This window comes from Xyrauchen texanus, chromosome 8, assembly GCF_025860055.1.
Source record: "Xyrauchen texanus isolate HMW12.3.18 chromosome 8, RBS_HiC_50CHRs, whole genome shotgun sequence".
NCBI classification, from domain to species: Eukaryota; Metazoa; Chordata; class Actinopteri; order Cypriniformes; family Catostomidae; genus Xyrauchen; species Xyrauchen texanus.
This window is the reverse complement of record NC_068283.1, coordinates 44778094-44804517: the sequence shown is the minus strand read 5'-3', so window position 1 is coordinate 44804517 and position 26424 is coordinate 44778094. Positions and strand designations below refer to the sequence as shown.

At 42.0% G+C, this 26424-nt stretch overlaps 1 protein-coding gene across 1 annotated transcript; it reads right to left on the bottom strand.

The window, feature by feature from the left end:
* Nucleotides 1-981: 981 nt before the first annotated feature.
* Nucleotides 982-26424, bottom strand: LOC127648308 (sphingosine kinase 1-like). Its single transcript, XM_052132961.1, has 5 exons — nucleotides 25970-26424; nucleotides 10768-10917; nucleotides 3564-3658; nucleotides 3377-3492; nucleotides 982-2049 (listed from the first exon to the last, which is right to left on the bottom strand). The coding sequence occupies exons 1-5, from the start codon at nucleotides 26394-26396 to the stop codon at nucleotides 1236-1238; spliced, it is 1602 nt and encodes a 533-aa protein (XP_051988921.1). The 5' UTR covers nucleotides 26397-26424; the 3' UTR covers nucleotides 982-1235.

Sequence of the window (26424 nt, the reverse complement as noted above, 5' to 3'; positions counted from 1 at the left end):
ATCCATAAAAGTGAATTGAGTAATCTTTAAAAAAAAAATTGACTGGAATTTTGTTGAGGAATTGAAATGCGTAAATCTTAAAAACAGGCTAAAATATGTATAATGTGCATTAAACCGACTGTAAAAGGACACTTGTTATAGAGAATCTACACAATTAAAACGTTCAACATTTTTATTGGTAAATGTGCATGAAAATAATTCCACAGTGCAAAAATATAAAAAAATAGGCTTCACTTCTTTATATATAATATTATTGGTAACACTTTACAATAATGTTGTATTTGTTAACATTTGTAAATGCATTAGGTATCATGAACTAATAATAATTGTATTTATTTATGAAAATAAGGTTTATTATTAGTTCATAGTGCATTCATCTGAACGTAAACAACCTGTTGTAGTATATGTTGAAAATAACGTAAACCAATATTAGTCAAATTGAATACTAATATTATTAAATATTATAATTTTATTTATTATATTAATAATAATATATATTTATTTTATTTATCATATTAATAATAATAATATATTATAATTTTATTTATTATATTAATAATAATATATTTTTATTTTATTTATCATATTAATAATAATAATAGATTATAGTTTTATTTATTATATTAATAATAATATATTATTATTTTATTTTATTATATTAATAATAATACATTTTTATTTTATTTATCATATTAATAAAAATATATATTTATTTTATTTATCATATTAATAATAATATAATTAGATTTTGTTTATTATATTAATAACAATATATATTTTTTTTATTTATTATATTCATAAAAATATATATTTATTTTATTTATCATATTAATAATAATATATTTTGATTTTATTTATCATATTAATAATAATAATATATTATCATTTTATTTATCATAACAATAATATATTAGTATTTTATTTATTATATTAATCATAATATTTAATAATAATATTTAGTAATATTTAACTTCTGTAAAAGTAGCGTTCACTGTAACTAATGTTTACAAACACAACTTTATTGTAAAGTGCTGGACATGTTTTTATGAGATTCACCCAAGTACAATTCAACAAACAAACACACTGAATTCAAGTTGAACGGCAACCGGGCAGTGTGTATTTGGCTGACGGATTGTGCTGTTCTATAGTGCTTCATTTAAAAGTATTTTAAAGAATCACATAAAATCAGTTACTCAACTGGGGTTGAGTTGCACACTGTGCTTTAAGGTCAAAGGTCATCCAGCAATGAGTCTGGCCACTCCTCTGTGCACCTGTGCTTGTATGGGCCCATATTCCACCTCCTCTCCATCCACCGTCATAATGCCCAGCCGGGTCAACGGCTCCAGTCTCAGAGCTCTTGCCCGCCGGTACATCAGGTGCGGGCAGCCGTAGTCCAGGTGTGTGCCACTCTGCATAGCCCGGAACAGTCTGAGCAGAGTTGGGCGAGAGATACCAGCCGTCACGTAGAACAGGTGGATCAATCCGTCGTCCGCACGGGCGTCTGGCGCTGACTGCACATCCTCGCCCAGGTACGACTGGAACATTGCTAGTACCAGGACGAAGTCTTGCTCTTTAACAACCGTCCACTCTTGAGGGACGGGCTGGTCCAGGGGTACGAGAAGATGGTCGACTAGTTGGCCAACCGAGTCCACCGGGGTTTGTTCAGCAGTATTACGCTCAGTGCAGTTGTTAGGCGTTTGATTATCAAGTGTCTGTTGTGTTTGCAATGAGGAACCGGGGGTAGAAAAAGACGCAGCATTCGACTCCGACTCATCTTCAGCAGGGAGGTATGCCAGTTTGCCCTGATAGATCCGTAGCGAGGCGATACGGACCAGCGTGCTCAATAAAAAGCGATACGCTCCTATTTGTCGGAACTGCTCACTCTCGATGTCGACATCGGCCACGAAGCCCCAGGCAAATGCAAGGAAGGAGAAGAGGCGAAGGCCTGAGGACAGTCGGATGGAGACCAGGTCCAGTTTGGAGATCAGACCCTTACAGAGTAAAAACCCACAACTGAGCAACAGATCTTCACCCCACACCGGAGGCGCCCTACAGAAGGAACACACACAGATCTGTTGGTAAACCAGGTCGAAGACTAACCTTACCCATAGTAATTGCAGTGGTGCTTTTGAGGGGGCGGAGCTGTTACAATAAGACACTTACAATGGAAGTGAATGGGGGCCAGTCGATAATCATTAAAATACTCACTGTTTCAAAAGTATAGACACAAGACATAAACAATATACATGTTAACATGATATTAGTGTGATAAAATCACTTACTAATCTTATCTGTGTAAAGTTATATCCAATCACGATTACAGTAAGACACTTACAATGGAAGTGAATGGGGGCCAGTCGATAATCATTAAAATACTCACTGTTTCAAAAGTATAGACACAAGACATAAACAATATACATGTTAACATGATATTAGTGTGATATAATCACTTACTAATCTTATCTGTGTAAAGTTATATCCAATCATGATTACAGTAAGACACTTACAATGGAAGTGAATGGGGGCCAGATGATAATCATTAAAATACTCACTGTTTCAAAAGTATAGACACAAGACATAAACAATATACATGTAAACATGATTTTAGTGTGATAAAATCACTTACTAATCTTATCTGTGTAAAGTTATATCCAATCACGATTACAGTAAGACACTTACAATGGAAGTGAATGGGGGCCAGTCGATAATCATTAAAATACTCACTGTTTCAAAAGTATAGACACAAGGTTACTCATAATAATGTTAAACTTGATCATGTTAAACTCTTTTACAGCTTAACATCAACAATGTGGTCAGTTCAATCACTTTGTGAAATTGTTGTATTACAACAATCAATGTGTACTGTAGGTGAGATACAGGCCAGCAGGGGGCGCTTGTATTTCAATAACCAATATATTTCAAACTCACAATCATGGTATGAGGGAGTAAATGGCCAGATCATTATTTCATTTCCTCAGTGAGTCTCTGTAGTGATGAATGTCCTGCTGCTGTCTGGAGTTTCAGAGTTTCATGAATAGAAATGACTCGATTAGTGTGAGCAAACTCAGCGTTTTCTCCACAGCTCTCTAGAATCGCTTTTGTTTAACCCCTGACCCCTAACCCTTGACCCCTGATCTCTTACCTCAAGTATTAGTTACCTGAATTGGACACAAACAAGAGTCAAAACAGCTTTCTTCTTGGCTGTAAATGTCTGCAGTGCTCTCTCAGGTAATTAGTGATTCATCATTTCATTAATTTGAATTTCCTTCACTTTATTCAACACAAACACCGCCGTAATGAATGCAAAGTGTAGAGAAATAACCACAGGAACCAATTAAAAGACTTTTAATAGGGACGAACATTCTCGAGTGCTCACCGTGAGTAGTGATGTACAGACGCTGCCAGCGCATTCCCTGAACCTCCAGGCAGAATTCCCACTGGAGTTTGAATGGCCTTTTCCCAATCCTCTCTGTCCATTAGACCGTTCACCACCTACACAACACACACCTATATGAGCTGACCGGATACACACACACTCATGGACAGAAGCGGTCAGCACACACCTCAAAGAGCAGTCCGTCTCCAGAGAGGATAACCACAGCGCTCCACTGCGTCAGGTCGGCGCTCCTCACCAGGTCTCGAGCGTGATTCTGATGCTCTGCACAGATCAGAGAGAATCCGACTAATGATCTGAAACACAATCTCACGAGTAGCAGCACAGAGAACAACAGATAATGGACTTTCATTTTAGCACCGATTCTCTCAGGTACATTAACAATGTGTGTGTGTGTGTGTGTGTGTGTGTGTGTGTCTACACTCTTTTATTAAAACCATGGAGTGCAATAAAACAATAACTTTTACAGCAATATGATAAAAGACATATTACATATTAAAAGAAGTATTATTAACAATTGTGTCAATGATATAATCTATTATTTTATTCAAAAATAAATAAAAAAGCAACGACTTGAAAACACCTCTTCTATGCTGAACATGTTTTCGATTTCTGAGTTCGAAAACTTGGTCAGATTTTCTTTTAAAATAAAATGTCATGTGGTGTAACCACCTGGAGACAGTAAATCTTATTAAAGCTGAAATGGTTTAATAATCTTGAAATGAAATAATCTTTCATTAGTATTATATTTAAAATCAAAATTAAAAAAAACATGAATACAATTTTAGAAAAACGTCCACTGTGATCATGTAGTGTAACCAGCATGTGGAAAGCTAGTTTTTGTTTTTTATGTTGACAAAAGCATAAAACAGACTGTGTGATGATGATTATTATAATTATATTTTTTTATTAACTAAAATTTAGGTCATGTGGTGTAACTCTGAATAAAAAAATGCATATTTTCCCATAGACTGCCAAAACAACATACAGGTTCAGGTTCAGATTGTAATCCCAAAACCTGGAAGACAATTAACATTTTCGAACCATTAGTTGGGTTTTTATAATGGCTGTTTTTAGATAAAGCTATATGCATAAAATAAGACCCGTGGTCAAAATTACTTGGAGACATTTACGTTTTATTCTAGAACATAAATTGCAAACAGTCACACCTCAAAAGTACATTTTAAAGCTACTGTTTGTAAAAACACATGTTGCTATCACAATGCTAATTAAGGACTACAACTACCATCAGCATGCAAGATATGTGCTTTAAGAAATGGACGACTGTTGTAGTCCTTATTTAGCAACGGGTAAGCGTCATGCATTTTCAAAAGACACAACAGCTTCAAAATCCATGATTGAGGTATGACTGTGTGTAATTTATGTTCTAGAACAAACCATAACATTCTTAGATCTTATTTTCCTCGTAATTTGAAAATCCCTATTCTAAAAACCCATAGGGAACCCATGGCGAATTAGCCTTCTGAGATTGTCAGCAAATTCACATCAAGGCAGCTCTACATGCTTAAAATCTAGATTTTGATAATCATTGACTTCCTAAACACACTTTTAAGGAGGAAAAAGGTAAATACGTCGTTGATGCCAATTCTGAGGCCTCTAAGGGCTATGTACGGTGGCTGTGAAGTGCAAAACGAAACATCCACCCATCCATCCATCTTCAACCGCTTATCCAAAGTCGGGTCGCGGGAGCAGCAGCTCCAGCAGGGGGCCCCAAACTTCCCTATTCCGAGCCACATTAACCAGCTCTGACTGGGGGACCCCGAGGCATTCCCAGGCCAGTGTGGAGATGTAATCTCTCCACCTAGTCCTAGGTCTTCCCCGAGGCCTCTTCCCAGCTGGACGTGCCTGAAACACTTCCCTAGGGAGGCGCTGAACTGGCTCCTTTCGACGCAAAGGAGCAGTGGCTCTACTCCGAGCTCCTCACGGATGACTGAGCTCCTCACCCTATCTCTAAGGGAGAAGCCCACCACCCTTCTGAGGAAGCCCATTTCGGACACTTGCACTCGTGACCTAGTTCTTTTGGTCATGACCCAGCCTTCATGACCATAGGTGAGGGTAGGAACAAAAACTGACCGGTAGATCGAGAGCTTTGCCTTACGGGTCAGCTCTCTTTTCGTGACAACGGTGCGATTGAGCGAGTGCAATACCGGCCCCGCTGCCCCGATTCTCCGGCCAACCTCCCGCTCCATTGTCCCCTCACTCGTGAACAAGACCCCGAGGTACTTGAACTCCTTCACTTGGGGCAATACCTCCTTCCCTACCCGGAGTACGCACTCCATCAGTTTCCTGCTGAGAACCATGGCATCAGATTTAGAAGTGCTAATCCTCATCCCAGCCGCTTCACACTCGACTGCCAAGCGGTCCCACGAGAGCTGAAGGTCACGGACCGATGATGACATGAAAACCACATCATCTGCAAAAAGCAGCGATGAGATCCCCAGCCAACCAAACTGCACCCCTTCCCCACCCCGGCTATGCCTCGACATATTGTCCATGAATATCACAAACAGGATTGGTGACAAAGTGCAGCCCTGGCGAAGACCAACCCCCCACATGGAACGGACTCGACTTCGTGCCGAGGACCCAGACACAGCTCTCGCTTTGGACGTACAGGGATTGGATCGCCCTAAGAAGGGACCCCCCCCATCTGCCTCTAGCACAGAGGGCGTGTTGGGATTTAGGAGTTCTTCAAAGTGTTCCTTCCACCACCCAATAACCTCCTCGGTTGAGGTCAACAGCGTCCCATCTTTGCTCTTCCCCTTCCTAAGGTGGCGGATGGTTTTCCAGAAGCACTTTGGTGCGGACCGAAAGTCCTTCTCCATGGCTTCTCCAAACTTTTTCCACACCCACTGCTTTGCCTCCCTCACGGCAGAGGCCACAGACCTTCGGGCCTGTTGGTACCTTTCAACTGCCTCCAGAGACAACATATCCCGGAAGGCCTCTTACTTCAGTCTGTAGACTTGCAGCAGACTCGTTGCTTTGCCATCAAAACAATCTGGGTCTGCGTCAACTGGGTGAAAAGAACACTTTTCCCCAGCCAGCAAATCTCCTTTTTAGGAGTTTGTCTCGACTCTGTGAGCATGCATGCAGTCTCAGTTCAAACTAGGGAAAACATTGCCACTGAAGTAATTTCAGAGAATGGTGGGTTTTATGGCAGCAGCATCTGCCATCAAACCATTAGGTCTGTTTCATTTGAGACCTCTCCAGTACTGGCTCAAGCGACAGTTTCCACATTGCACTTGGAGCCTCGGGCGCATGCGCATTGTGGTGACTCGATGATGTCTGGTTGCTCTTGCACCATGGATAGTGCCGACAACAGGGTGTGTGACCACAGATGCATCCAACACAGGTTGGGGCACGTTGTGTGATAGATGCCTGACTTTTGGCACCTGCACAGGTGTGAAACAGGCATAGCTCATCAACCGCCAAGAATTACTGGCTGTCTTTCTAGCTTTGAGAGCTTTTCATTCTGACATTGTGAATCATCATGTTCTGATTCATTCAGACAACACAACAGTAGTGGCATAAATTGCCAGGGTAGGCTCCGATCACCACAATTAATAAGCATGACACAATGCCTCCTCCAATGGAGTGGGCGTCATCTCTCTCATTGCATATGACATTTCCTGGGCCATCTGAATTTTGGAGCGGATCTGTTGTCATGCCAGGGAGCAATACAAGGGGAATGAAGACTGCATACTCAAACAGTGATGAGGATTTGGCAATTACTTGGCAAAATGGAAGTTGACCTATTTGCCTGTGCGGAGAACGGCCACTTTCCCCTTTGGTACTCCATATCCCAAGCCCCGCTGGCCGTGGATCCGCAAGTATGCATTTCCCCATGCCCTCCTTCATTCTGTCATCATCAAAGTCCGTGTGGACATGGAACATCAGCCCATGACTCCTTATGAATATCTCTGTTTAGTGTTATAACTCTGGGAGAATAATGTCATGATGGGATATCGCACCCCATAGTGCTTACAGCAATGTCGAGTGAGCTGAATCGAAAAGGAACGTCTCCGGTTACACATGTAACTTCGGTTCCCTGAGATGAAGGGAATGAGACATTGCAAAAGCTGGCCACACTACCACTTCAGAGTTTCATAATACCAGTGACACACTCTTGACCCTCAGTCAGAACATACTGAAGAAATGGTGACTGAGTGCCCGCTTATATAGGCCAACTGCGTGCCTGAAGGGGTGGGGCTCAGACACCATTGCCAATCAGAGGATTGGCATGATTATATAAAGGTTTAAACAAGGTCGTCTGAGAAGGACTCCTCATCGTGCTAACAGCAATGTCTCATTCCCTTCATCACAGGGAACCGAGGTTACATGTCTAACCAGAGATGTTTTTCAGTCAGTGAACTTTTGACATGGATTTTGATTAGTGAATTAGTGAACCAATCCTGAGGAAAGGACTAGGTCTCATTCACACAAGCTCTGGAACCTACCCTTTCTGTCTCGACGGATTGCTGTTGTGATTTCTAACATGTTGTTTTGATTCCGGATTCGCTGTTGTGTTTTCTGATTAGCTCTTTTGTTTTCAGATTTGATGTTGTGTTTTATGATTCGTTGTTGTGTTTCTGAATTGTCATTTGTCTTTGGATTTGCCATTGCTATTTTGTACTTCACGGCCACCGTACTAATCTGAATGGACAAGCGGCATTGCTGATATTTAGTATAACAGTAGTGGGAAGCTTCACAGTTTGTGTCTTTGTTCACTATGTAGGATTGCAGTTCTGTGGTGCACAACATTGCAACTGATCTATTTGCTTTGGTGGTGCATAAATAGACAATAAAACTGACCATATTGTCTCTAAACTGCCAGTTACTTGTTGTTTCTAGAACTGCTGCATCAAAGCAATGTCACACTCACAATCGTGCTGTTGTATGGAGTGAGTAACTCAGTTCTATGATTGCCTGTGTTTTCCTCTGATGAGGCAGCCCTTTTTAAATGAATGTGTGTGAGTAATAGATTGAGTGTGTTTGTGTGTGTGTGAGGCAGAAGTGAAATGAAGATTCATAGTGACTGATTCAGCAGTACTGCCTTCAGCTGAGACTGCACTACTCTCTCTCTCTCTCTCTCCACATACAGGCTTTCGTATGGATGAGATGTATGTTATTAACTGAGGGAGACGGATAGACATAATCCTTGTGTAAATTGTCAGCTTTATGCTAAGCTAAAATGCTATTTCTAGCCATTTTACATGCACGTTACCAGACACAATCATATTTTTTTTATCAAGAAAATTCACGCTGGATCATAATTTATTTTTTTCTATTAAGACCTTTGATATTAGGGCAAACATCGTGTACTTGATAATCATTTTTGTATTGCTTTCCCTTAAAACAAGATCAGTTAGGTATATTTTGTTTTAGATATTTGGGTTTTTCAGAGAATGTATTTTTAACATAGATATTTTATAGTCAAAACAAGTGAAAAAAACTACCAGTGCTGAAGAAGTAATCCAAAGTATTTAGATTACATTACTGGCCTTGAGTAATCTAACGTAAACCTTACAAATTACATTTAGTGGAATACTGTAGTGGAATACATTTCAAAAGTATCCCTCCCAACCCTGGATATATATATATATATTAATATTTAAGGGATAATGTATAGTCAGATGGTTGTTATTGCAAAATAAACCTGACCGGTTGACCGGTTGATCACTCTTGTATCACCCCGAAGGAGTTTATTTTGTTATATGGATCAGCTGACTGCACATAATCATGCTTTTTACATGGCTATCAACCTAATAAATAAATGGACATGTAATAATGATTGTTGAAATGATGTATTTATGCAAGAAGAAAGAGACAACAGAGTCTCCAGAAACAGCTGTTGTTCTGTTGGTGTTTATTTTGTGGAAATGACAGTCTTACTCCTCTTTATCCAGCCTATAGCATAACTACTTGTCACATAAATAAAAAAATTACTTTAATTATTGATTTGCAGTAAATGTATGTTATTATTCCGGTTTGAGTTCTGTTGGTGTTTATTTTATGTCTGCTCATTATCTGGCTTTTTAAAAGAATGAAATATTAATAAATGGGCATTAAAAATGTATTTGCATTGAAATAGTTAGCTTATGTTACTTAGAGACAAGACGTAGGAAAGATTACTCAGATATCCCAGATGACCAGTCCTGGATGTACAGATATTACACAGAAATATCAGATGGCACCATTGACGAATCAGAATGAAGTATTCCTCAGAGCTGTGTAATATACTACACAGAATACTTGATTCCGATTGGTCAATCGCGCCATCCAGCGGTCTGATGTTCTGAATACTGTACATCAACACCGACACTCATAACCCCCACAGACACACATATCTGTAATCTCTCCTATCATCTCACAAACACTCTCTCTCTCTCTCTCTCTCTCTCTCTCTCTCTCTCTCTCTCTCTCAGGAGGTTATTGAGAGTTCATGTTCTCTGTGTCAGTCTGTCAGCATGTCTTCCTCTGTTGTAGTAGCGTGATGCTCTACTGCAGCTGCTTTCAGTCAAACCACTAATTGTGTGTTTTATATATGAAGCTACAAGCTCCATAGTGAAACACAACAGAACCACGAACATGTGTGCCTCACATTTATGTCCTAAGCATTAACAAACTCTATGTAGGTGTGTGCACGCAAATGCTAAACAACATAAGCTGTTGAGTTCGGAAAGATGGCCGACAAATGCAAAATGATGTTGCATTCTCAGTGTTTCCACTAGGGGCGCTATAGCTAAAACACATTTGCAATGCAATTAACCTCTTTAATGTGACGTAGGTCCAAGTAATACAGAATATTTATTATGTATCTTTAGTATGTCATGTCTTTTCGAGTTTTAACAACTTTTCAGACAGATCTGGTTTGTATTTGCTCTGTGTGCATGACCTCGTTGATATGAGAGATAAATGTTTTATGGACTGTTACTCTGGAATGAATGAGGGGTCAAACAAGAAACAGACAAATATCAGCCCTGCTTTAAAAAAAAAGGTTAGATGGTTTGTTGGTCTTAGCTGGTTTAAGATGGTCTGAGCTGGTTTACTTTGGTCTCCAAATGGTGTCCAAGCCTGACCAGCTGTAAAGCCAGCAAACAGACCAGGGTGAGACCAGCAAACCAACTAAAGCTTGGGTTTGAGATGTTTTTCTGCAGGGAGATAATACATTAATGCCATAATGACACATAATCACATGCAATCCACCTTAACGAACAGCTTTAAAGTCATTTAACTGGGTGTGTGAACGGCCTGACCCTTTTGGCATTTGTAAAATGCGCTCAAACTGGTGTGTGTGTGTGTGTGTGTGTGTGTGTGTGTGAGTGTGGGTGTGGATGTGTGTGTGTTGTACAGACCTGTTATGACTAGTTTATGGGGTATATCTGCCTCGCTGAGCATGCGTTGAACGTGCCCGTTGTATAGAGCCATTGCTTGACCCCGCCCACTCTGAGGATTGACCAATACCATCACGTCACGTATACGACACACCTCCGAGAACAACACGCCTGAGAGAGAAATAGAGAGAGATGACATGGTAATGACATGAGAATTGAGAGCATTTGCAGCCATTAAACTATTAAAAATAAAATTCAGTCCCAAGAAATGATCCAGTATTTGTCTCCCAGGCCATGTACACATTGCAAAGATTTTGGGAGAAACAAACTGAATTTAAATGTGAACAGAAAACAGGAGTCACTCTCGAAACTCACAGTGTTTTTGGTGTCTCGCAGGCCACGGCTGTAAATAAGTGTAAATAACTGAACTTTGTGTTAACAGAACGGGATTAAGAATTTAGAAGCGGAGTGAAACCGGATTTAACTGCAGTGTGAACATGTAGTCGTTTTAGTGACTTTAATGTGAAGTATATTCAGCACGTGTTGCTGTATGTACTGTAGTTCTGGAGAACTTTGGCATTTGATGGTAAATTTTCCACTGAAGTAAGAGTTGTTAAAGGCACACGAGTCGCGAAAGATGCTTCCTTCATAGTAGACAGTTTGTACGGCATTGGTTTGAATAACTCGTGCCACTTCAGCAAGGGTCGGCCTGTCGTTCCAACAATTTTTCCAAAAATGTTCATGCTATTTTTCATAATCTCACAAATTTCTGAGAGAAACTGATTTTCAACAAGAAAAGTGTTGGACAGGACTTGATTTTATCCATTGGGAATTGATTGGATGGTGTAAAAAAAACCCAGATAAAATAAAAACATTAGCCAAAAAACGAAAGCCATTTCAGAGGCGGAGCAAGTTATTGCGTTTAATGAAAGCCATTTCAGAGGCGGAGCAAGTTATTGCGTTTAATGAAAGCCATTTCAGAGGTGGAGCAAGTTATTGCGTTTTACGAAAGCCATTTCAGAGGCGGAGCAAGTTATTGCGTTTAATGAAAGCCATTTCAGAGGCGGAGCAAGTTATTGCGTTTAATGAAAGCCATTTCAGAGGTGGAGCAAGTTATTGCGTTTAATGAAAGCCATTTCAGAGGCGGAGCAAGTTATTGCGTTTAATGAAAGCCATTTCAGAGGCGGAGCAAGTTATTGCGTTTTACGAAAGCCATTTCAGAGGCGGAGCAAGTTATTGCGTTTAATGAAAGCCATTTCAGAGGCGGAGCAAGTTATTGCGTTTTACGAAAGCCATTTCAGAGGCGGAGCAAGTTATTGCGTTTAATGAAAGCCATTTCGGAGGCGGAGCAAGTTATTGCGTTTTACGAAAGCCATTTCGGAGGCGGAGCAAGTTATTGCGTTTAATGAAAGCCATTTCGGAGGTGGAGCAAGTTATTGCGTTTAATGAAAGCCATTTCGGAGGCGGAGCAAGTTATTGCGTTTAATGAAAGCCATTTCGGAGCAAGTTATTGCGTTTTACGAAAGCCATTTGAGGCGAGCAAGTTATGCGTTTATGAAAGCCATTTGAGCAAGTTATTGCGTTTTACGAAAGCCATTTCGGAGGCGGAGCAAGTTATTGCGTTTTACGAAAGCCATTTCGGAGGCGGAGCAAGTTATTGCGTTTACGAAAGCCATTTCGGAGGCGGAGCAAGTTATTGCGTTTTCCGAAAGCCATTTCAGAGGCGGATCAATTTATTGCATTTACGAAAGCCATTTTTGGGGGCGGAGCAAGTTATTGCATTTTACGGAAGCCATTTCAGAGGCGGAGCAAGTTACTGCATTTTACGGAAGCCATTTCGGAGGCGGAGCAAGTTATTGTGTTTTACGGAAGCCGTTTCGGAGGCGGAGCAAGTTATTGTGTTTTACGGAAGCCATTTCAGAGGCGGAGCAAGTTACTGCATTTTACGGAAGCCATTTCGGAGGCGGAGCAAGTTATTGTGTTTTACGGAAGCCATTTCAGAGGCGGAGCAAGTTACTGCATTTTACGGAAGCCATTTCGGAGGCGGAGCAAGTTATTGTGTTTTACGGAAGCCGTTTCAGAGGCGGAGCAAGTTACTGCATTTTACGGAAGCCATTTCGGAGGCGGAGCAAGTTATTGTGTTTTACGGAAGCCATTTCAGAGGCGGAGCAAGTTATTGTGTTTTACGGAAGCCGTTTCAGAGGCGGAGCAAGTTATTGTGTTTTACGGAAGCCGTTTCAGAGGCGGAGCAAGTTATTGTGTTTTACGGAAGCCGTTTCAGAGGCGGAGCAAGTTATTGTGTTTTACGGAAGCCGTTTCAGAGGCGGAGCAAGTTATTGTGTTTTACGGAAGCCGTTTCAGAGGCGGAGCAAGTTATTGTGTTTTACGGAAGCCGTTTCTGGTCTCTATAAAGGCCAACACAACAGATTAAGTCATCCAAACTAATTTTCTCTGCTAATCTTCTGTTTTGACAACTGTGCAAGAGGTTTTAACATCACAGGTGTTGAGAACATAATTTGACATCCCTTTAAGAGGTTTTATGTTTCACAGATACCACAAAACAAACCCCAGTCGCCACTGGCACCAGCTAACAGATGGCAACGCTAAAGTTCACAAACAGATGCTAAAGAGTTTTGTTTGTATTTTGGTGTAAGTGCATTATGCTGACAGGTTTTATGTTACAGGAGTGTTTGGTCTTGGTTTCTCATGGGACAGGTTCATGAGTGATCTGGTTCAGCAGGAAGGACTTGTTTACCGGAGAGCGGTTTACGCGTCGGATGCGACTGACCTAGATGACAGGTGAGATCTTCAACACCCAGTGGGCAAACCCATCACAGATCTGACTGCAAAAGAACAGACAGGATGGAGTGATGAAGCTATTTTAGGATGGAGAAACATCAGGAGAGGACAACCTCACCTTCTCTTCCAGAGGAAAGACAGACGGCCTTTATTAACGGTTATAAGAGGCAAACATTGTAAAGCTCCACCTAGAAACAGGCATTAATCAGTGTGCAAATTAGATTGTTGATGTTCACTTATTGCAGATCGAGAGTATCATGATCAGGTTTCGCTATTCATTCAGTTCTGCTTACAACACACTATTATGTACAGGAATAGTCAGAATAGTACAATAGAGTGCAACGGTCTGGTTACAGAAGTAAAAATCCCATTTATTTTCTTATTATTGTACAATTTATTATTGATGATAACTTATAAGCCTTTAAAGACAGACCTACCGCGAGCGTTAGTAGGGTGTTAATTAAAGGTATATGCTTCTTTTGGAGCCATCAGTCTGTGTTTTTAAATTTTTTAACTTAAGATTTACAAAATCACATTTAAAACAGAATTCCAATGGAAGAACTACACTACCCATAATCCTGAAGAGAAATCCACCAATCAGAGAATCACTGCAAACAAAGTGCAGTATAAGAGCTCTGTAGCGAATGCCCACTCTCATCACGCACGGCGAAAGATGCAATCGAGTCGCTCTACCGACACTCAAACTACTCGTATACTACATTTATATATGTATATATACACTTTAAATATATTTGTTGATTTTATTGATATTGATTACGTAATTCGCAGTGCTTCATGGGATTGTAGTTCGTTCCCTCATTGAAGACAGTAAGTGCACAGTTTTGCTTCAAATCAAAGTTTGTAATGTTGTAAGTCATCTCAGAGCTGGTTGGTTTGGATAATGGCTTACAACTCTTCTGAAATCCCTATGGGAAAAACGAATGTGGGAAATACTTCCGAAACCAAGACTGCTGGAAAAGAGGGCGGGGACTATTGCGCTCTATTACATGCTGTAGATTACCAGGTAATCATCATGACTGTTATGAAATGATTTAGTTTACCTATTGTTGCCTCTGCATATTGAAATGGCATTACAGATGAAGGTATTTTAGCTTTAAAAATTACACATTTAGGTTCTAAACAATGTTCCTTTTCTAAACCTTTATTGGCAGAACTGTCCTCAAATTAATGGGCCTCTTTCTGAGTCACCTGGCAAACACCACAATGGGGCATTTGATATCTTGATATGTGACTTGAACTGAACTCAACTGAATGAATTTGTGATCAAACTGTGAAATGACAGTCATGCAGATTTAGCAACAGGCTGAAGTTTGTACCCCTGAAACATGTGTAAAGATTCATCTTAAATCCATTTAGTGACTAAATTCAAAATGATAAGATTGTTTTATGAACAGATCTGATTGGATGAGTGTGGTTGGCGAAAGTTTCACTTCTTCTGATGGACAAACAGCTACATGGCCCAGTGTGATCGTTGAAGCGCACATGCTGTGATGTAATTATATAAATATATAGTCTACATGTGCTTCACGGTGGATTTGTGCTCTGCTTTGTTATCTCAAATAACGTGAATGATTCTCAAAGTCTGTGGATTTTCCAGTGTACTTGTGGTCTACTTCACACATTCATCCAGCCACAGCTCGTGCAGATTGCAGCATTTCACAGTTTAATAATCACACTAGGACATATCACAGTTTTAATTACATTAATCAAGCATTTTGGTGTAAAAGCAGTAACAGAGCAAACGCTCAAATAAGCATCCGAGCAATTAAAAGCAGCCGTGTGTCAGTCAGACAGCGCGCTGGGACCGAACAAACACTGGTATCGTGACATCTTTTTTATTCCAGTACCAACTTGGTAATGAAGTACCAGAACTTTTGACAACACTTGCCTATACAGCTGGAGTTTTGCTTACTGCCCTCTGCTGAAAACAGGTGGTACTTCAAGCTTGAATTGATCCAATGGTAGGAATATTCATAATTACACATGATTAAACATGTTAATTTTTAATTAACTCAATTAAAGCATTAAATCAACAGCCCTAGTAGTTAGTTGTTGGTCTTTTTTACCGCCTACTCTGTGCAATCATCACGATAACGCCGTATCAATATGGCTTTATGGTGGTGGCGTAGTGGGCTAAAGCACTGAACTGGTAATCCGAAGGTTGCTGGTTCGATCCCCACAGTCACCACCATTGTGTCCTTGAGTAAGGCACTTAACTCAGGGTTGCTCCGGGGGGATTGTACCTGTAATAAGTGCACTGTAAGTCGCTTTGGATAAAAGCGTCTGCCAAATGCATAAATGTAAATGTAAATTCTTTATGAAAGGGTGTGGCATAACCGACGCCATCCATGCGTTCGCCTACTGATAGAGAAGCACCGGGAGAAGAAACGAACCATCCATATGGTCTTCCTTGACCTCAAGAAAGCATTTGACCGAGTCCCACACAAGCTCATCTGGTTTTCACTTCGATCGCATGGAGTACCATAGGCACACATCCTTTGAGTCCAGCTTCAATACTGTGGGGCATCCAGAATGGTCCGATGCCCTGTGAGAGTTTCACTACCATTCAACATCGCGGGAGGGGTGCACCAGGGCTCTGCCCTATCGCCACTGCTTTTCATGCTCTGTATGGATACTGCGGATCCTGACTCCACACCCATGGACACTCCTGTACGCCGATGATGTCATGCTCACAGACGTGACCCGCCCCGGACTCGAGTAGAAGACGCAGCTCTGGAAGGAGCACCAGACCAATTTTTGATGTGTGAACATCGCGAAAACCGAGTACCTCAAGTGTGGAGATCAAGTGTACGGGTCTTAAAAAAGTAACTGCTTTTAAGTACCTCGGCTCCCAAGCATTGGCGGATGGTGATTCCCTCCAAGACGCCCAACATTGCATCAATGCTGCCTGGCAGTACTACCACAATACTTTGCGACCACAAGATCCAATTGCACCTAAAGTTGAAGACATACAAGTCAGTTGTCCGGCCTGTTGCGATCTACGACACTGAATGCTGGCCTGCGGCAAAGTGCCACAAGGTGGCATTAAGCGCAATGGAGATGTGAATGCTTCGATGGGCACTAGGTCTTACAAGAATGGATCATGAGGCCAAAACTGATGTACGGAAGGTGCTAGGTGTCGCCCCGATCAAGGACAAGATGCGTGAGGTGTGCCTACGGTGGTATGGGCATGCCATGGGAAGTGAAGAAAAGTCTGGAGCAGAAACGGCAATGAGGTTATACCCAACTGGCCAGCGTCCCCGTGGCCATCCCAAGAAACATTGGAAGGACTGTATTCGAGATCACATGCATGCCATTGAAGTCGACCCGGAAAATGCTCTGGACCGCACCTCAGGAAATGGAGAGTGGCTTGCAAAACAGCGGATTCTGTACTACGGCGGGAAAAGCACTTGGAAGAAAAGGTGGTTGCTGTCTTTTTTATAAAAGCAATAAGCAACTAAAATTGTAGAGTGATTATAGTGATTTTACTATTGTTATAAGGGCTTTATGTACTCTACTCTGTTTAATCAGCTCCAATCCAAAGATTACAAAAAAAATGGCCACTAATTCCATTTGGGGCCTTTTACTGCTTGAGTAAATGATCTCTGACACTTCCTGTAGATTCAATCTTTAAACAACGAGTAGCAGATGGTTCTTTCACCTGAGCTGCATCCAGATCCCCGAATTCTCCATTGGGACAGACAGGGCTGTAATTAGCTCCTGAGGGTGCTGTGCCCAACCAGCGGACACACACTGATGAATGCCACCTTTCAGAGAGAAGCTGGCACAGCAGAGAAACCCTGCTCTCACCCGCCAGCACACAACAGCTCTCTGTCACGGTAAAACACACACCAGGATGAGGATTCATTCATTCACACATCCACACACACACACACACACACACACACACACACACACACACACACACACACACATACATTCTATGAGTTTCTGAGACTCAACACCCACAGCGTTCACTATCACCGATCTCAGAATAAGACTGATTAAAATTCGTTAAACAGCTTCACACATGAGGATTTACACTAACAAACTCTTATTAGCACTCAAGCGCTTTTTTATAGTGCCATTACCTGGAAGTACACAACCTTGAAATTAACCTGCAGACAATTATGCATGAAATCTTAGGCTCTGTAAAACACTTCCAAGCACTACAGAGCAACAATAATAACCTTGCAAGAGGTTGATGATGTTCGAAACAGATCTCAATATTAGACGTGTTTGCTCCGAAATGGCTTAAAAGGGTGATTTATTTTCAACCTGGTCTCAAAGAATTATGTTACTCTACAGACCTTTTTGCAAAATGATGTTATGTGGCTTGTTGTATGTATCGCTTTATAGGTGAAATGAACACTCGAGGCGCTACAACAACAAAGGTCGATTCAAAGGCAGATGATCACTTCATCAACTCTTACTTTCACCCGGTACCTCACACAACGCTATCTTATGACATCTAAACACTTTTACTATAGACTCATTTTAACATTTGCATTGCATAACCAAGTACATTGACAAGCTTGTGCAAGTGTGATCAAATTACCCAGTAGCTCAGCTGATTGAGCGTTGTACTCACAATGCAAAGGACCGGAGTCGATACGTGAGCCGAAAGTGTCATAGAAGCACCCACTTCAGTTAGGTTTAGGTTCAAGGTTTAGGGTAGGGAGGTTTACAATTAAACATTAAAACCTCTTTTTTGGCGGCACACAGTGGACATGTCACCTCAGAACTACCACGACGCATGACTTTTTTTATTCATTCCCTTTTCAACCCAATTTGGAATGGCCAATTCCCAGTACTTAGTAGGTCCTAATGGTGGTGCGGTTACTCGCCTCAATCCGGGTGTCGGAGGACAAGTCTCAGTTGCCTCCGCTTCTGAGACCGTCAATCGGCGCATCTTATCACGTGACTCGTTGTGCATGACACCGCGGAGACTCACAGCATGTGGAGGCTCATGCTACTCTCCACGATCCACACACAACTCACCACACGCCCCATTGAGAGCGAGAACCACTAATCGCCACCACGAGGAGGTTACCCCATGTGACTCTACCCTCCCTAGCAACTGGGCCAATTTGGTTGCTTATGAGACCTGGCTGGAGTCACTCAGCACGCCCTGGATTCGAACCCGCGACTCCACGGGTGATAGTCAGCGTCAATACTCGCTGATCTACCCAGGCCGCCCGATGCATGACATTTTAAAAAAAATGCTTGAGATAATCTGTCTTTGTTCTTGCTTAAGTTTAAACTGAAGTAACGGTTTCACATCCAAAACCAGAGAACAAAAAAAGAACACATAGCTGCGATTCTAAAAGTAGATTTCTATTTTTACTCTCAGAGAAAGAGAGAGATGTATGCGTTTCATTTTTCTCGCTGATAAAGCTCCCAGCATCACGGTTTCACAGCTGGTGAGCCGTGTGAACATATGGTAAGGTGTGTGTGTGTGTGTGTGTGTGTGTGTGTTTGTTTACAATTCTCTGTACATCAGTGTTATTGTGTGAATGTGTCCAATTCAAACACAAAAGCACAAGACTTCAAAAACGTCTCACAATAACCTGTCAAGAACATATTTCACTCCATAATTAAAAGAACAAATCAAGAAATATTGTGTTTGTGACCCATTTCGCTGCCCTAATCTGATGTGTTTCCAAGAGAAACAGGATATTTAATGTGGAAAAATATAGGGTGCGAATTGATTTTTATCCATTAGGAACTGATGAGAAAGCGGTCTGTCGTGAAGGGGAAATCTAAAGCACCTCTTCATCTCTATTCACAGCAGATGAGTTTGTTCTTAGCGTGTCCTTGTGGGATGAATTTCTGTCTGACGGCTTGATTGCGGTTTGCCATCAAGGTCAGCGTTCTAAACATCATTCAACAGCCGAAACGACGTCTTTCACAAAGCCAGAGTTATCAACGGATGGAGACAGACATTCTTTGTGTTGAAGTCTTGTTGACCTCGTCTTAAATGCAGAATAAAATGCAAAACATTCATCTTGAAATTCTGCATTCTGCTAACACTTTTGTGCAAGAGAGGTTTGACGAGCAGAACAACTTCACCCAATCTCAACTGTTTCTCCTAGACAAGTCCCCTAAGCTATGAAAGAGCAACATCTGAGTGTGCATCACAGTCTGATTGTGTTAATTGTTCTGTGATAGGTGTGATGTATCGAGCGCTGTCCTCAGTGCTGAAATCAGTCCTATTGGCTCTTGTTTGTGTTGTTGGCCCATTTGACCCTGCGGTCAGGTGTTTGTTTACAGCTGGAAACTGTGTCTCTCTCTGTGGGGACGGAGATAATGACGCCAGCTTGTAGTCTCACAGCGGCTCTCCACTCATTATCACAGAACAAACAGAAACACTCAGGCCTAGTCCACACTGATACATTTTCGTTTGAAAACGCATCTTTTTCTCTCCGTTTTGGCCTTCCGTCCACACTGAGATGGCGCTTTTGTCCAAGAAAACTGAGCTTTTTGAAAACGCACTCCAAAGTGGATACCTTTGAAAACGCCGTTTTCGCGCTGTAGTGTGGACTGTGATAACGGATGCTTTGGAAAACAATGACGCATTTTTGTCATGTGATCTTTCCAGCCAAAACAATCACAAACGGCCCGTGTTATAGCGGCGCTGTTGTGTCTGATACTCACTTTGATAGAGTTGTTAAAAAATAAATGTCACTTTGTACAACCATCACGTTGCGTTCCTTCAAAAGCGAAGGGAAGTTCACTCGGAATTGGTGTCCGGCGACGGAACACGAGGACAATTGCGTTTCAGACCGTACATGCGGCGGGGATTTTCCACATGTGCAGTGACATGATTTAAGTGTTTTCATACGTTTCAGTGTGAACGAGCAACTTTTGGAAAAGGCTTGAAAGCGTTCCTGTGGACGGAGAGCGTTTTGAAATGAAAAGGCCATTTTCATATGTATCCGGATTAATGTAGACATAGCCTCAGTCTAATACATACAGTGTCCTTAGGATTTGAATAACTCGATTTTTTAATTTTTTGTGAGTGGTGTTTGCATTTGCAAAACCTATTAAGTGGTTGCTAGGGTGTTCTGGGTGGAGACAAGGGCATTGCTAGGGGGTTGCTAGGGTGTCCTGGTTCATTGCTAGGGTGTTCTTGATGATCACTAGGGTGTTCTTGGGGTTGTTAGGTGGTTGCTAGGCAGTTCTGGATGGTTGCTAGGGCATTGTTAGGTGGATGCTAGGGTGTTCTGGGTAATTACTTTGACAAGCTTGGGGTTGTTTGGTGGTTACCAGGGTGTTCTGGATGGTTGCTAAGACATTGCTAAGTGATTTCTAGGATGTTCCGGGTGGTTGCTAGGGTGTTTTGGGGGATTACTACTGTGTTCTTGTGGTTGTTATGTGGTTGCTAAGTTGCTCTGGATAGGTACTAGGGTGTTCTAGGTGTTTACTAGGGTGGTTTTTGTGTTGTTAGATGGTTACTAGGCAATTCTGGATGGTTGCTAGGACATTGCTAAGTGATTTCTAGGATGTTCCAGGTGGTTGCTAGGGTGTTCTTGGGGTTGTTAGGTGGTTGCTAAGTTACTCTGGATAGGTACTAGGGCGTTCTAGGTGTTTACTATGGTGGCCTTTGGGTTGTTAGGTGGTTACTAGGCAATTCTGGATGGTTGCTAGGACATTGCTAAGTGATTTCTAGGATGCTCCGGGTGGTTGCTAGGGTGTTTTGGGGGATTACTACTGTGTTCTTGGGGTTGTTAGGTGGTTGCTAAGTTGCTCTGGATAGTTGCTAGGGTGTTCTAGGTGTTTACTAGGGTGGTTTTTGTGTTGTTAGATGGTTACTAGGAAATTCTGGATGGTTGCTAGGACATTGCTAAGTGATTTCTAGGATGTTCCGGGTGGTTGCTAGGATGTTCTTGGGGTTGTTAGGTGGTTGCTAATTTACTCTGGATAGTTGCTAGGTTGTTCTAGGTGTTTACTATTGTGGTCTTTGGGTTGTTATATGGTTACTAGGCAATTCTGGATGGTTGCTAGGGCATTGCTATGTGGTTTCTAGGATGTTCTGTGTGGTTGCTTGGTGGTTGCTAGTAGGGGTGTAACTTTTGATCCAAAGACCAACGATACAATGTTATTGATACAATGCGTAAATATCGATATAGAATTTTTTTTAAGATGCACCTTTATTTTAATACCCTCATGTCAGCCACGTCGTACACATTTCCATCAGCCGATGAAAAATCTTTTTACATTCATTTAACTTTATGAGGGGTAAATATGCTTTTCATGTGGGACACGATGTGCGCTGGGTCTTTGAAGTCAAATTGTGCTCTGCCATCCGTGCGCACGTAAATGCCAGCTCCATTGACAGGATCTGTGCGTGCGCATCAACTGGGCACTTATTAAAATATGAGCTCTCATGACAAATGCAGAGTGGCTCACATGCACAATTAATTTGGGCTTCCATCGATATCTTCGTGCATGTGAACCATCTGAATTTTACATGAGAATTTGCTATTTTAAAGTACCATGGAGAAGTTCATGTGAAACATCTTGACAACATTTTGTTCACCTCTACTGTTCCTTTATTGTGAGAAATCAGGAGTAAAAGTGTGAAACTTCGGGGAGGAGATGTAGTGCACAACATGATACATGGGATGAAATACTCACTCAACTCACTGACATATGCAGCCAAACTGTGTTACAGCTCCCTGTAACTGGGAGAATGGGATGAGAAAAGCTGACTCTGGATCAGTGGCTCCGAGCAACCTTCTACATCAATTGTGTATGCAGAGAAAACTCAGAATATTAGTAATGGATCATTGGCTATATTACTGAACACATAACAAACACAATCAATCACAAACTAAAGCCTCAACAAACACGGAAACCACAGCTGGTTAATGAAATGAATATTTGAATAATAATTAAGTGAATGAGGTGTAATTAAGTGATGAGCTGGATTAGATGCATGTGTCATCAGTGTGTGTGTGTGTGTGTGTGCAATATGATCTTAAGCTGCATCAAAGCAATCTGTCAGCATATCATATCTATATAAAAATACTAATCCTGATTTACAGCAGTATATTACACACACGTGCGCGCACACACAATAACACAACACAGTACAGCCGGACACCACAGTAAACAGAGGACATGTCAGGCCAAGGGGCCTGTGGATTTGTGATCAGATGAGACCTGACAGGATAATAACACAAAGAAGAGAGGTCAAAGGTCAAAGGGCACCATAGCCATCGGAGACCTGACAGAGAAAGATACGACTGATGCACACACCTGTCAAGAACTCCTCCAGGTCATATTTTACTCCAATATCAAAATAAATAAATTAGAAATGATACTCTGCATAAAGAAAATGAAGCCTATATTTGTACAAATACATTTCTTTTTGCTTTCTGCAATGTAACACAAGTTTCCACTGCAGTTTTCCTTATCGAACTGTAATTAAATCATATTATTATTGTAATGAGAAACAAATGATGATGATGATGATGATGATGATGAATGAAACATTTAAATAAATCTGTTTAAATAAATGCATTTATACTTCGTGGTTTTTGTTGTTCTGCTTCTAATTTATACAGATACACAAAAAGCAAAACACACTTCCGAATGGGAATACGATGCCGAGCAGAGCTCGATTCACTGTCAGGAGACGAGCGGTCTGTCTCTGCACAGCACTGCAGAAATCCTCTGATCCATCTCTGGAGTAACTGCATCTAATTGAGCATATATTACATTTCCTAAAGCACACTTCACACTTCACAAATGAAAATACTCTGGAGTTGTGCATGAACTCTAGATCTATTACACAATAGAGGAGGAGAGTTTAAGACCTCCTTTTGACTTCTAGTTTAATTTGGTGTCAAACCACAACAAAATGATATCTAATGGATCCAGGGGCATAAGCACAGGGACGGCAGCCGCCCTAGAGCCCGGGGTGTGAAGGGGCCCATAAAGGTCAATGAAAAATTACCGAGGTTCCCCTAGGAGGGGGCCTGACAGATTCTTTGTCAAAATTTTTAAAGCCTAAGGCAAATGTTTCGCCACTCAGTGCTGTATTGCACGCAAGGAATCTTTAAAGTCAACATGAAAAACCCATTTCATTTCTGTAATGTGGCATTTTTCAGAGTCAGACATATTCAATTAGGTGTTCTGGGTGGTTACTAGTTGTTCAAGTGGTTGCTAGGGTGTTTGAGGTGGTTGCTAGGGTGTTCAGGTGGTTGCTAGGTGGTTGGCTGGTTGCTAGATTGTCTGGGTTTCCGGGTGGTTGCTAGGATGTTCGGGTGGTTGTTTGGTGTTCTGGGTGGTTGCTAGGCTGTTATGAGTAGTTGCTATGGTATTCTGGCTGTTTGCCAGGGTGTTTGGGGTGGTTGCTAGGCTGTTATGGGTAGTTGCTATGGTATTCTGGCTGTTTGCCAGGGTGTTTGGGATGGTTGCAAGGGTGTTCTTGGTGGTTGCTAGGGTGTTTGGGATGTTACAAGGGTGTTCTGGGTGGTTGCTAGGGTGTTCTGAGTGGTTGCTTGGTGTTCAAGGTGGTTGCTAGGGTGTTATGGGTGGTTGTTAGGGTTTTCTGGATAGTTGTTAGGGTATTCTTGGTGATTGCTAGGGTGTTTTGGGTGGTTGCTAGGGTCTTTGAGGCAGTTTCTTGGGTGTTTGGGGTGGTTGCAAGGGTATTCTGGGTAGTTGCTATGGTGTTCCAGGTGGTTGCTAGGGTGTTTGCTAGGGTGTTCTGGGTAGTTGCTAGGGTATTCTGAGTGGTTGCTAGGGTGTTTGAGGTGGTTGATAGGGGGTTTGGGGCATTTTGCTAGGGTGTGCTGGGTGGCTGCTTTGTGTTCAAGGTGGTTGCTAGATGTTTTGGTGATTGCTAGGGTGTTTTGGGCAGTTGCTATGGTGTTGTGTGGTTTGTAGGGTGTTTATGGCAGTTGTTAGGGTGTTATGGGTGACTACAGGGTGCTCTGGGCAGTTGCTAGGTGTTTTGGGTGATTGCTATGGTGTTCTGGGCAGTTGCTAGGTGTTATGGGTGATTACTAGGGTGTTCTGGGCAGTTGCTATGGTGTTCTGGGCAGTTGCTAGGTGTTATGGGTGATTACTAGGGTGTTCTGGGCAGTTGCTAGGTGTTTTGGGTGATTGCTATGGTGTTCTGGGCAGTTGCTAGGTGTTATGGGTGATTACTAGGGTGTTCTGGGCAGTTGCTAGGTGTTTTGGGTGATCGCTATGGTGTTCTGGGCAGTTGCTAGGTGTTCTTGGTGTTTTTTGTTTGCTGGTCCAAATCAAATTAGTTTACGCTCAAGTCTTTATGATATTCTGGTCTCTAGATATGACTTGGGTCTCTCTTTCAATGTAAGTCTATGGGTTTCTTGCCATAAATCTTGTGTAAGTCTAAAAACTTCTCCCCAACAAGCCACTTGATTTGAGGTATTTGTATCTGTAGCACAAACAGAAGTTATACACTGAAGTGTAATACTTTTAGGGTACAGTTACGGGCCTGCATCTTAACTCGAAGCGAGTAAATCACATTTTACTGTCATCAAATTAACAAAGCAGGCACATTATCAAAGCTCCTTCCCAAACAGAGATTATTTGACAATAGAGAGAACATCTGACAGTTCTGTGTCACTGCTGTTCTCTGTGGCATACAGAGAAACTCATTTAAAATTAATGTCTCATGTTAAATAGTGCATTATCATCTGCTGTGGATCACACATGCTGAAAGAAGCTCATAAATTACACATATATATGCAGCATGACCAGTGAGTAGTAAATGCCACGCCGTGCCCGCAGCTCTCATCCACCAATACTGCCAACTGTGTGCCTTAAAGTTGAAGTGTCATTGTTTTGATGTTAAACTATAATCACATCTATTTAATGCACTCAATGCATGACAACCATGTAACACTCATCTCCATCCATTCAAGTGTCCTGGATTTACAAACAGGCCTTTCAGGGTCCCGCATTGAAATACTTCACATATTCTCGAGAAGCAGGACACCTAGCAGGTCAAACTAGTTCTCATTAGGAATGTGATTTGAATATTGTAGATGCTTCAACATTTCCCTCCAGCATTTCAAAACATGAATTACTGATCTGTGATGTATCAGATGGTACTTTGATATAACAAGATACTCATATGCCATAATATTTGCATTATTATGTATTTATCCTCTAAAAGAGGGGCGAGGGGGGTCATTGCCCCCCTAGATTTTCTTTGTGCACCCCTGAAACTTCTGAGGCCACCCCTGGTCCAATGCAAAGCACAATCAAAGGGGTCCAAGCCATGCAAAATAATCAAGGAGGAGCAATCATGGTCCGACAAAGGGATAACGTTTTTGTTTTGTTCTGTAATGCTATTAATAAGATTTAATTTGAGTTTGAACTTTTATGTTTGTGACTCTTGAATAAGTTTGTCTCTCACCGTGTGTGTGTCCGCTGTTGTTTCGGATGGCTCGCGCCCACCGCTCCACCTCGCGCAGGTTGGCGTCGCGCGCCTCGTCTTCATCGTCATTCGCGTTGAGCGCGAGGCGAAAGCGCCGCTCCTCTCTCTGCCGGACCGGAGCCCAGCCCATCCACCGGCGCCGGTTTGGGTAGAAATACGCGCACAGGTACGCGCCGTGGTCCTCGCTATCGCCGGGTTGCGCGCGGCTCCCCACGCAGTCGCGCAGCTCCAGACGCTCCGTGTCCCGGGATGATGAAGCGGGAGAGGTGATCCTCTGGACCGTCAGGCAGCTGTCCGACAGACTCAGCGCGTATGTGACGCGTCCGGTCTCCGCGTCCGTGAAGAGCCCGTGCATGAGCGCGCGCGCGGCGGGCTCGTTCTGACGCGACGCGTCTGGTTCATTCATCCCGTGACGGGACGGTGCTGCAGTGAGT